The 12,506-nt window shown below is 52.4% G+C and overlaps 1 protein-coding gene across 2 annotated transcripts in view; it reads left to right on the top strand.

Annotated features, from left to right (window-relative positions):
* RPTOR (regulatory associated protein of MTOR complex 1) overlaps positions 1–12,506 on the top strand; it is a 339,786-nt gene that overhangs the window by 301,363 nt on the left and 25,917 nt on the right. For both annotated transcript variants that reach the window (XM_082603639.1, XM_082603638.1), the window contains exons 21-24: positions 2,055–2,173; positions 7,569–7,672; positions 8,285–8,468; positions 10,015–10,125. In XM_082603639.1, the coding sequence (XP_082459765.1) occupies positions 2,055–2,173; positions 7,569–7,672; positions 8,285–8,468; positions 10,015–10,125 (518 nt within the window). The remainder of the gene's footprint in view (positions 1–2,054; positions 2,174–7,568; positions 7,673–8,284; positions 8,469–10,014; positions 10,126–12,506) is intronic.

Below are 12,506 nucleotides of genomic sequence, written 5' to 3'. Positions count from 1 at the left end.
CACGTCCATGAACGTGCTTCGCCTCGTTCCCCCGTGCGTCGTGAATCGGGACCGTCTGCAGAGTGAGTGTGGAGCGGCTTCTCCCACCTCCTCCTCTAGGGAGACAAGAAATAGCAGTGGCCTGGTGGCCCTTCACCGAAGCAGGTTCCTATGGCAGCCGATCTGCTAGGGCAGGAAAGCAGCTTCTAGGAAATTTCCCCAAAGAGATTCCGACTACCTTGACGAACAGCCCTGAGAATTTGTAAATCTGGGCAGCTGTCATGAGCCGTGGCATTTGAGAGTCAAGAGGTTTTTGTTGTATTTCGACACTAAGTAGGGCAGAGGACAGCAAGGAGGACAGGTGTGTGTTTCCATGTGGACTGTTCCCCAGCTCATGGTCCCCTCTGAGCGAGAGTGCGTCTGCCTGACGTTATTCACCAAACGAAGGTCCAAATTTATACTAAACCCAAGTCCCTGGATGTGCCCTCCTGATTCCTGTGGGCCACGAGCTTTCGAGAGTGACTTTCCTCACACACAGTAGGTGCTCAAACGTGCTGATGCACGCATGCCAAGTGAGTACCCGATGGGGCGTTGCTCTGACCATAGAACACTCTTCGCCCTTGGTGGCGGGAGATGCTTTCCAGGCCCCGCCTCTTGGAGGTTGGCCTGCGCAGGCAGCTGTGCTCCTGCAGAATTATTTAGAGGCTGCGGCAGCTGTCAGCACCTCTTCCCAGAACCAGGGTGGAAGGATAAGGCGACGGGAGTTTTGTGAACTCTCACTGGGAGGTATTTTGTGTGTGGTGGTCCCCTGGGGAGTGCAGCCACGCCACATGCGAGTGAGGGGTTGGCCTCCTCCAGCTCCATCACCCTGTGAACAGGTGGGTGTGCGGCGGGCAGGCCCTGCAAACGTAGACACCACAGTCCCTGTGGAAAGGGGACTGGGACCCTGTCGCCTCCCGTTACGAATGAGAGGGTGTCGGGTGCGGTGAGCTAGGACTTGTCCGTAAGCATCGATGTAGGACACACCCGAGAAGCTGACCTTTACTCTAAACCTTCATCCAGTCCCTCTTCTGTGATTTGAATGTTGTATAAAACCCTTTGAACAATGGTGTCCATCAGGAAACACTGTCCTCCAGTGGCCCTTTTTGTGTTTAAATTCTTCGTAACTAGAGGGACTTCGTTAACTAGGGGCTGGCTGGTCAGATGGCATGCGATCACAGCTTGTTTGAAATCCTCTTTTACTCCCTGTCTGTCGTTGAACAAGCACTTGCTTTTCAACAAACCAATCGTCCAGCTTCCCCCAAATAAAAAGGATGCAGTGGTATACGGCGGCCTCCTCATTCGGCCACGTGCATTCAAACTCTTCATCCTTTGGTTGCTGGGCCTTGCTGTCCTCTGTAAAGCCTGGGGTGATGCCTGCAACCAGGACAGTGAGGTTAAATAGGACTGAGCCGCCTTCCCTGGGGGTGGCCTCCCATCCCTCATAAATGTTCCTTCCCTTCGGATGCACGATTTACCCCATCTGTGTTTATGTCCCATCTCATCTGCCTTGGCACCCAGGCACTCGGCACGCCCTAGTGTGGAGAGCACACTCGGGAGGTGCTGGATGCCTGGGGAGGTCCCGGGGAGTGTGGGCAGAAGACTCAGTGAGTCACCGAGACCAGAGCAGCCCATGAATGCAGAGGGAGGTGTGGACGGGGACTCAGCCAACATTCTCCACTCGCGTGGGCCATGACAGCTCCTATAAATCTAGGCGTTAAATCCAGTGCTGGATAGTACTCTCCAGTCAGCCAAGGCCTGAAAGGAAGTCCTGCCCTTTTCTAACTTTTCCTTCTAGAAAGATCCAGCCGCAGGAGGTGAAATTGTGTGATCAAGCCTGTTCACCACCTGGGATTTCTGAATCTCTGGGCCCCTTATCAGATAACAAAACCAGAACTTCCTGTAACCCCAGCTCTTCTAAGTGTCCACCCCTGATGCATGGTTAGGTCTTCAGAAGAGGGAGCTACCCCAGAAGCTGCCCCAGTGTGCAGTGGCAGCTCCTTGTTGCTAAAACAGCTCCCATTTCTCTTTCCTAGGAGTTTCATTCAATAGTGTTTACACTCAAATTTGGAGAGTCTTGCTACATCTGGCTGCGGATCCCTATCCAGATGTTTCCGATTTGGCTATGAAAGTGCTCAACAGCATCGCCTACAAGGTACGTGCGAAGGGCGTTCTCTGTGAAGCTCTCAGGACCCTGGTTTTCAGTTACGAATATTGAAGCAGAGAACTCCAGGCATGTTCAGGTCTACGCATGGTTTAGGTTTAGAAACTTTGAACGAGCGTTTTGAATCCAGAGATTCACAATATAGGCTAAATTCCATGCGCATGTAGCTTCAGTGGGGGCATGTGTCACTGCTTCTGTACACCCACATCAGGGCAGCAGGAAATTAGGTGAGGACATCTGTGTGACCTGTAGTGTAGTGATGTCCTCTTTTTCATTCCTGGCACCAGTAATGTACAACTTCTCTTATTCATGACTATTTCTGGCTAAAGGTACCTCTTCAAAGAACCAGCTTTTGGTTTCATTAGTACAACTGACTTCTGAACGACACAGGGGTTAGGGACACCAACCCTGACCCCCCGCAGTCAAAAATCAGCCTTTCCCATTCATGTCTCCACATCCCTGAATTCTGTAGTACTTCAGTGTGTGTTTATTGAGAAACGTGTATAAGTGGACCCGTGTGGTTCAAACCCACGTTGTCTAAGAGTCAGCTGTGTTTCTCTGTTGTTTTTCATTCTGTGTTTTATTGATACCTGCTTTTATATGTATTGCTTCATTTCTTCTGCTTACTCTCAGTTTAATTTGCTCTTCTGATTCTAGTTTCTTAAGATGGAAGCTTAGGTCATTGATTTTAGTCCTTTTTTCTTTAGGGACTATAAACTCTCCCAGTTCTTTTTGTGAGCTCTGGGAATTATTTGGCCTTTCAGTGGTTCTTGCCCCTCCCTCATGGGTTTTCACGCCACCCCCAAGCAGAAAGTACTCACAGATTTGAGGGGCCCCCCCTACAGACCCTAGAAGCCCTCTCCTCTCTGCCCTGCAGATTCCAGCCACCTAGGCTTCCATGTCACTCCGATTGGTCTCCTCTGCTAGCTGCACTGCTGCACTCTGTCTGGATACCCTTCCCCCACCACAGCCGGGTCTGCAGGAAACCGACTGCAGGCCAGGAGCTGCGCGATGATTTCCCTTCTCTCAACAGTATCCGGTGCCCAGTGTCCGAAAACAGCTGTTTCTTTTTTTTTTTTTTTCTGTTTTCCAGCTGTTTATGGAAGTTGGACAGTTTACATGCAGTTAATCTTTCATGAATGGAACAATAATGAATGCCACAAAGAAGTCATTTGTTATAGCATTTTTAAAGATTTTCGTAACTTTTTGATTAAATTTTAGGCTTGCAGACAAGTTACAGGAAAAGTACAGGGAAATATTGTCGCGTGTCACAGTTTACCTGGCGTGTCTCTATGCTCATCTGACCCTAATCACTAACAAGGGGTCGTCCTCAGGCTGCCACTTGCCTGAAGGCACGTGGCCTAATCATAGCTTCACTCCTGGTCTGTTACTTTTTCCAAACTGGTTATCAAGCCCTCCTATTTGCTTCTGCCTCACTGGGGTTGGCCTCGCACGTAGCCCAACCTCCTGCAGCACCTGGCCTCCTGTTGGCACCATATGTGTGTGGTGTTCGATTCCCTCACCGACATTATTCTTCACTGGTGAAGTTCTGTCTTCTCCTGGCTGATTGAATCATCTCCTTGTCTGTGGCTGCTACTTCAGCTCCTGGTAGCATCACAGCCTCATCGTGTACCCAGTCTTAAAGTGCTGTAGCAGTCAACTTCCTCTTCCTCCTTAAAGAAGCAATGAGGATAATTCAGGAACACACTCTGGGTTTAACCCCAGCCTGTGGTCACACATGTGACTCTCTCTGAAAGCAGAGACTCCTAGGTACACAGTGTTCGCTGCACTTCCTGCCTGTGAGCACTGCCGGCCTCATGGCTAAAGTGTTGGGCATTACTGTTGGCCGACTCGGGACTATCAGGTAGTTTATTCCACTCTGACCTCCCCTTGCGCCCAGTGAGCCCCTCGCCCACTTTCTTCATCATCCTACTGCGTGACTCGCCACAAAGGCACCTGAATGCTGTTCCATCCTCAGGGAGTGTGGAGTCTTCTCAGTGTCTATAGAAAAGAGGCCAGTGAATTAAGTTAATGTTTTCATTCTGTAATACAAAACTAAGAAATAGTCTAATCATCTGCTTTTTCAACTAAGAATAGGATTGATTCAAAAATTAAACTTTTCTAAAATATATGTTTGTTACAACATATTAGGGCCTGTGACCAAGGGAGGGAGGAAGTACAGTCTTGGGGAAAGAAACAGAGGAAAAGGAAGGAGGTCCTGGAGAAAGGCACAGCGGACTCGAGTGAGTGTCATCCTCCTCGTCTGTGAAAATGGAGCCTCCCTGCTGTGCCCGGTCCTGGCCTCACTGATGCGAGTTCCCCTCCTGCGAGGCCGAGGATTGAGGGCCCCCAGGCCCCCAGGAGTGCGGCTCTCCCAAGTGCCAGCTAATTCATCACAGTCACCACCATTGCTTTAAGTGAATTCTACCTGGGACTTAGAGTCCAAAAGAAAGTTTATATTATTTATCTAGGAAATGTGGTTTACAGAAAAATCACTTTTTAGATAGAGTCACGTGCTTTCATAGGTGTCCATTCTCAGTGCTCCAGCAACCAGGGCCTCTGCCTCATGCTTAGCCCCGAATTAACTGTAGACGATCCTTTGGGGAATCACCTCCTCCCACATGAATCCAGATCTTTGGTATGCAGTTAACAGGGACTTTTCTGAAATACTCCATCCCCCAAGAGAGAGCAGCCAAAAGCCTCCGTTGGTGTCCTAAACCCTGACTGTGTCGAGATCCAGTTGGGAAACTTGCTGTCCTCATCACCTCTGTAGGGTGTTTTCTCTGCACTGGATCAGACTTTCCCGCATCCCTGTGAGGCGACGTGTTCTAGTGGAAGATCTGCAGAGTAAGAAAGCGCTGGGAGCGGGAGACAGAGGGGGCGTCTTATTGCGGCCCCAGGCTCCCGTTACAGCGACCACCCCCATTAACTGCACGGGGGCGGGGAGCACAGGTGGGGCTGTGTGTGTGTCCCTGCAAATCGTTTCTGTGTTTGCACTGGGCTAAGAGGGTACATCTGACCTAGAATCCGACTAACAAGGTGTTTGCCACTCTCTAAAAAGTTGGCTTGTAGCCCTAATCATGACCTCCCACTGCTGCCCCTCCTCTTCTGGACTCAACACTTGTTGGGAAGGGAACTTACCTCGGGCCTTCATCAAAGCGCGTCTGCTGGTCCAGTGACTCCAGTGCAGCATCATGGAGGAAGAATGACAGGGTGTTGACGCCGTGAGAACAATGGGCAAGTGTGCTCGCAGTGGATGGGGCTCACGGTGGGGTCCTGGGGTCTCTCGGACCCACGCTCCATCCTCCTCCATATACAGCCCAAACCTGACAGCCAGCAAGCACACTGGTGTTTCTCTGTTACCCTTTCCTGGCGGTGTGCTCTCTGTGTGAAACGGCGACTGGAACCAGCACAGAAAGGGGCCTTCCTGGAGGGCATCTCCCACAACCTGCTCGCCACCTGCTCCCAGAGCAGCCTCCATCCACACCAATCCAACGGACAGGCGGGTCTGCATGGCCACCCCCGACTCATGCTCACCACCGCAGCACCGCTGCAGTGAATGTTTGTTGCACAAATAGGAAACGTCAAGCAAAGAAGCTTCATCTAAGCCTGAAACCCTAGGATCGATCACCAGTCATGGGGCCTCCCCAACCAGTGACATGCCCACCCCTCAGGATTTCCAGAACAGATGCAAAACTACAGCTGTGTGCAGCAGCCGTCAGTGTGAACTGCATTAAAAAATCATGGCTGTCTTCTTTGCCCTCGAGGCTGAGACAGAACAAGCCAGGGCTGTGCCACCTCCACCCCCCGGGAAGAGCAGGGAAGCAGAGTTAGTCACCGCAGGCCCCCGCGCTTCTTCCCTTTTGGAGCCTCCTTGGAGGGGAGCAGTCGGGGTGGGGGTCTCGGGGGAGATCAGCACCGTGGGCTCCAGCTCAGGCAGCGGCAGAGCCTCTGTGCTCAGGGAAACTTTGAAAGGTCATGGATTCAGCCGAAGTCTGCATTTCAACCCCAAAGTTTTCTGTCTCTCCTCATCACCTCCCACTGATTTTCTAGAAATTTTGAGGAGACACATACTCAGTTTATAGTTTCTTGACTTAAATTTCTTTTCTCCTTTTAGACCTCTGAAGGGATCATTTGGCTCTCAGGCTTTGTTGAGGTTGTGTGTGTGTGGAGGCCAAATAATTTAAATACCAAAGCAAAACAAACACAAACAATACAACTTTTATAATTCAAAAAATAAAAAACAGTTTTTATAGGCTGGTTATGATTCAGTTCTTGCTGTTTGCATTTCAAAGTGAAGGATTATCTGGGAAACATTGGTATTATGTTGGTGGTTTTGTATTCTGTAATTTTCTACCTGTCAGCTGAATATAGGTATGGCCTTCCTAACTGCTGAGAGAATAAGCCAGAATTTGAGGGTCTTCTGTAAGTAGCCAGTCCAGGGTTGCCCTGGAGCATCACCCCATGAAGGTCGAGGCTCCGCCCATCTCACTGGGTGACACCCAATCTTCGAGAACTGAGCCTGGCACCAGCCACACTGGGGCAAGGGGTGGCCAACAGCCGCCATTCCTGTTCTCTTCCTGCCAGAGTGGTGCCCCCTCCACAGCATCAGCCCCTTTCTGGTCCTTTCACCCTGGATGTCCAGATCTAGCAGGCCCATCCAGCTGTCCAGCACTCAGAACAGAAGTCCAGGAAAGAACTTGGCATCAGTGGGTCCACCAGCAGCTAAGCAGTGACACCCCTGTTTGCTTATTGTCTCCTCCACCATTTTAAAAAATCACAACAAAGCTGCTTCCCTCCTGACTGCCAGCCCAGGCTGGCACAGACCCTCTGCCGGGTAAAATGTCAAACCTGCACGTAATCATGGGAAGAAGTGCACAGACCTGGGTCTTGTCTCCATTCACAAAATGCTGCACCCAAGGTGCTGTTTTGAGCCTGTGCCAAAATATGACAACGAACAACCGAGGCTGAGGCTAGGCAGGCTCCTTCCCAAGTGCCAGCTCCACCCAGGAAGCTGCTCCCTCCAGTGGAGTTCCTGCCATGAGAGGGAGCCTGGAGAGCCTTCTCCCCAACTTCCAGACCACCCCACTCCTCATTAGTCCCGGTGCAGTTTTGTGACAGTGTTTTGGGGCGGGGGGCGTCCTTGGAGCCTCACGGGACCAGGTGAATACCTTCCAGAAAAGCAACAGAATATCATTTTATCTAGAGGGTGACATTTGCGGGGAAAATTTTAACTGGGACCTTCCATTCATATGTGATTTCCTCAGCCAAAAGCCCTTTTCTGTGATTTTGAATCCACTCAAAAGCAGCCACCAGCCTGTGCTTGTCTTGTAGCCTCAGGTTGTCACAGTGACCACCCACCTCACTTGTCCCTTTGTTCCTTCAGGCCACAGTGAACGCCCGGCCTCAGCGCATCCTCACCACCTCTTCCCTCACTCAGTCGGCACCCGCCAGCCCCACCAACAAGGGCATCCACATCCACCAGGCGGGGTGAGTGGTGGGCAGCTGCCCTCCGGGGTCTGGGGAGGTTCCCAGCACGGCCTCCCCCCGCCTCCCCCTCCCTCTCCAGCCTGCAGGCTCTCTCTCACCCCGACATCTTCTCATCTGAGCCCCTCCTAGAATCCTTTCCTACCTTTATCTGCACAACTGTGACAACAAAAGTTGACCTGAACCTGACTCCATTCAGAATTTTATCAGAGAGGGTCCGTGTCTTCCAATGAGTGACCAGCAGGGTGGGACCTTCCACTTAATCAGTGTTCACAGAGCTGTGCACTGGATCTCAGGGGAGTAGACGTGCCCTGCACCCTCCTGGAGCCTACTCAAAGTCCTGACCGAGCTTGCCTCCGGCTGCATTGGTTTTCAGGGGAAGATGGTTCTTAGAACCTGCAGGCAGAAGCTAGAAGGGGTCATGAATTCAGCATCAGCAGCTCAGGTTTGGAAGTCACGTTGACAAGCCATGCGATTGAGGATGGTCCGAGCTGGTGACCCTGGGCCTATTCGCAGGATCTGGGAGTGGGCAGTACCAGGGGAAGTTGCTTAGGGTTTGGTTTCAAAGGAGTGGGCTCCGGGTAAAACACGGTGTTTCTTTTTTCCCGACGGCAGAGGCTCCCCACCAACATCCAGTGCAAGCAGCTCCAGCCTGACCAATGACGTGGCCAAGCAGCCGGTCAGCCGAGACCTGCCTGCGGGCCGGCCGGGCACCACAGGCCCCGTGGCAGTGCAGTACACACCCCACTCCCACCAGTTCCCCCGGACACGGAAGATGTTCGACAAGGGCCCAGACCAGGTACAGATGTGGTTTTAAACACTAACTCTAATGGGCTTGGGTGCTGGGACGTTCGCTCCCGAGAGGAGAGGCACCACCTCGGGCGACAGGGTGCACGTGGCCTCGGCCCGGGTGCAGAATGCAGGATACCACCAATGGCTCTGGGCTCCTCGCCCCCATGTCTGGGCAGACATCGCAGGGTGTCCCTCTTCCTCCTGCAGCCCCTTGTTCTGGGTTCACTCTTGGCAGCTTCCATGTAACAAGCAGCACATGGGCTGATTGGCTTTTTCCCTTCTCAATCAATAGCATTTGTCTCCACTAAACGTGGCAGCTGCTCCACAGAAGCGCTTGTTCTGACAGGTTGTTTGCTTTTTCCACCAACAGTCAATTATGCCCTGTAGGTGGGTGTGGTCTCAGCCGCTAAGTTAAACGAGGCCGTTCAGGAGAGGGAGGAATTGGCGTCCTTGTTTGTCAGGGTTGTGAGAACACATAACAGGGTGGACACAAAAGCTGGGGCCTCGTGTCTTGTCCAGACTGCTTGCCGCTGTCCTGGCCAAGCACAAACGGCATAGCGAGGGTGTTCTGGATGTGCCAAGGACACGTCTCAGCTCACCAGTGACCGGCAATTTTAACAGGAAAGTCACAGCAGCCTGCACCCTGACTTTGGAGCTAGATGTGGGTGTTGGGGATGGGCAGGTGTCCACACCTGCCACTGGCCCCACCCACCTGGCTTTGGAGCTGCCTGCTCCCCTTGCCTCGATGGCTGAGGAACAAAAACGGCCACAACGCCAGGTGCCAGGTTTAGCCTCCCGGCTGGACCCTACATGGGGCAGCCAGGCAGGAGCGGCTGGACCATGATCCGTGGGTCCTGGCCCAGCAGAGCCGCGAGGTGGCGGCAGGCGTCTGCGGTTCCCCTGTCAGGCGGGAGGTAAGACCTTATCGCTGACCCCATCTGTGGGATTTTCCACCCAGCGCATCTCCCTGGGTAGCGGGGGCTCCTCTGTGAGGCACTTCTCATGCCCAGCCACGTGCAGTGAGGCAAACCCCTGCTCTGCCATCCTGGCCCCCATTGGTTCTGCAGCAGGGAACAAACTGAACCAGTGTCCCAGTGAGCAGAGCCACATGTTTTAAGTTTTAATGCTTAGAAGTCCCAGTTGGCCCAAGCTCTACTGTGCTCTTATCCAGGAGCCAGAGGGTAGGCCAAGGTCCTATGTGTATGACTGGCCTGGTGGGAGCGGCGGCCCTGGGACCAGGCCGCAAAGACCTTGTGGGGCTGCTGACTCAGATGACAAGTGTCAGGGACTTTGCAGCCCAGGCCACCTCAGCCGGCCCTGGGGGATGCTCGGCCTCTGAGCGCAGACTCGGAGCCCTGTCCTGACAGTCGGGGTTCCTTGGGCACCAGGACGCAGAAGTGAGGGGACCATGGAGATATTGCCCTCAGAAGCCTGACCCCTGTGCCTTGGTCTCCGGGGATGGAGTGTCTCGAGCTCACAGAGAAGTTCGGGGATGACGTGACTAACTCTGTTTCTGTCTTCTCCTCCCCTCCTCCTTTCCAAATGCCCCGAAGACCACTGACGACCCGGATGATGCTGCCGGGCACAAAAGTTTCATCTCAGCCACAATGCAGACAGGCTTCTGCGACTGGAGCGCGCGGTACTTCGCCCAGCCTGTCATGAAGGTAGTAGTGTGTCGGCAGCTCTCAGGGTTTAAAGCCAGAATCCCCTGGCATGCACTGCCCCCATCTCCTCAGCAAACGCACACAGGACTCCAGAGCCCCGGCCTCAGGCCTGGGTGTCTGAACCCCTCTACTCTGAGCTCAAGGTCTGATCCCCACTGGTTTGCTCGCTGTGACCCTCGGGGGCCACATGCTGTGACTCCTATCAGCCCAGGTGCAGTCGCACAGGCCCTGCCCTGAGCCGTGGCCCGGGGCAGGTGCCGGCTGCACAGGGCCCTGCTGTGCCCACTGGCCTCCTGTCCCACCGAGGGTGGCTGTTGAGGGGACGCCAGATTGCTGTCATGGTAGCTCGTATTAACAGGTAAAAAAGGGTACAAGAAACAGACCTCACTTACCTGCCTTTTCCGAGCTTGCCAGTATAAAATGTGCCATTTTGTCTTGATTAGCAAGGTCATCCAGGTGGTCCCCAGGCCTCACTTGGGCCGCTTTTGGCTTTGGGGACTGTTGGACTAAGCTAGCTGACTGGGGTAATCTGGCTTATTCCAGGACACTGCCTTCCAGGTTTGATGACGTGACGTGTGTCCTCTTGCTACAGACTCAGGCCACACGTTCAGGGTGCCAGGGTGAGACAGGGCAGTGCTGTCAGAGCTGAATCTTCGTGCCCATCTTTCTGCAGGGGTTCATTTTAGACTTTGCTGGTCTAAAGCACGTTCTTACAAAACCACCTTCCTCTTCCCTCATAGATAATGGAAAATCGAAAACTGCAGTCTATTTTTACTTGTATGTCAAGCTACATATCCAAGTAATTTCCAGGAAGAGTATTTGGACTCTATTACAACTTTTCTCCGGCCTTCCTGTTTCCCTGTAGTGATACTGATTTTTGTCAGTTACAACACAGAATAACGGCTGTCAGTGCCTGAGGCAGGTGACAGAGTTCTAATTTATCAAGCCCCGTTGCTGAAAAGGAGAAGCACTCTCTCAGTAGCGAAAACTAGGATCCACGTAAATGTCCAACAGGAGAAGAATGGTTAAAAAAGGATGAAGTATTTGATACGATATTATTGGAACTATTAAAAAATAAAGCTTTGAAATTAGTAACATAAGAAAATGCTCATGATGAAATTTCTTTAAAAGGGAAAAAAAACAGGACGTAAACTGGCCACAGGATGGCCACACTTAGCACGAAGTACCTTTATAATCAGGAAAAAAATATATTAAAAAAATGACCCCGGGACTTTCCTGGTGGTGCAGTGGTTAAGAATCTGCCTGCCAGTGCAGAGGACAAGGGTTCGAGCCCTGGTCCGGGAAGATCCCACATGCCGCAGAGCAACTAAGCCCGTGCGCCACAACTGCTGAGCCTGCGTGCCACAACTACTGAAGCCCGCACACCTAGAGTCCGTGCTCCTCGACAAGAGAAGCCACCGCCATGAGAAGCCCACGCACCGCAACAAAGAGTAGCCCCCACTTGCTTCAACTAGAGAAAGCCCGCGTGCAGAAACGAAGACCCAACACAGCCAAAAATAAATAAATAAATTTTTAAAATAATAAAGAAATGACCCCAAGAGATCACTGGGGCCTGTTACAGTCAACCAAGTGTGTTGTCCATGCCAGGGTCGGCCTGCTCCTGCTGACCTGTCAGCCCGCAGACAGGACATCTCGGGCTCCTCTGGCTAAGGAAGGAGGGAGTAGGCAAACACCGGAATTTGTCCCAGGAGACAGTTCATCACTGGTGCTGTAGGTAGCGAGTTGTCCTTTAGATCTGTGGTACATACCATCTGCTTGAAAGTTAAGGGGGTTTAGTCTAATAGTAATGGAAGTTCGGTTTCGTTGATACAGTCTCCTGCTTAAGGCAAGTGCGGTCAAGTGACTTGGACTCTAGGTGGTTGGTCTGCCGTCTCACTGAAACGGCAGCAACTGTAAAGTCTCGGAAGCTACTTGGTGGGGTGCTGAGCGGCTGTCCTTGAAGTCTCCGGGGGTGCCTGTTCTCAGTCACCTACCTGTGGGGAGAATTGGCATAGGTAATCCAAAACACGTTTCTCTTAAACTTAGAAATGAACTTGACTTTTCCCTAAGGATTTGCTTACCTTTCCTCAGCACCGAGTACTCAGACTCAGAGTGCAGGTGCCCTCCAGGAGCGCACGTCAGCTGACCGCGGGGGGAGGCTCTGCAGGCGAGGGCCGCGGTTTGTGGGAACCTCTACTTACGTGTTTACGTGTTTCACTCAGATGCAGACCCACAGCCACCACTGGAAAAGGCGAAACAAAGCTGCAGGGACAGAGAACAGAGGGCAGGGTGTTGGGCTGGGGCTGGGGGAAGGGCTTGACTACAGAGGGCACGTGACAGTTTGAGGTGTGGGGGACTGTTCAACATGCTCAGTGTGGTGG

Source organism: Mesoplodon mirus, assembly GCF_964341445.2.
Source record: "Mesoplodon mirus genome assembly, chromosome: 18".
Classification (NCBI taxonomy): Eukaryota; Metazoa; Chordata; class Mammalia; order Artiodactyla; family Ziphiidae; genus Mesoplodon; species Mesoplodon mirus.
The sequence above is the reverse complement of the archived record's forward strand: the minus strand, read 5'-3'. Positions and strand labels throughout refer to the sequence as shown.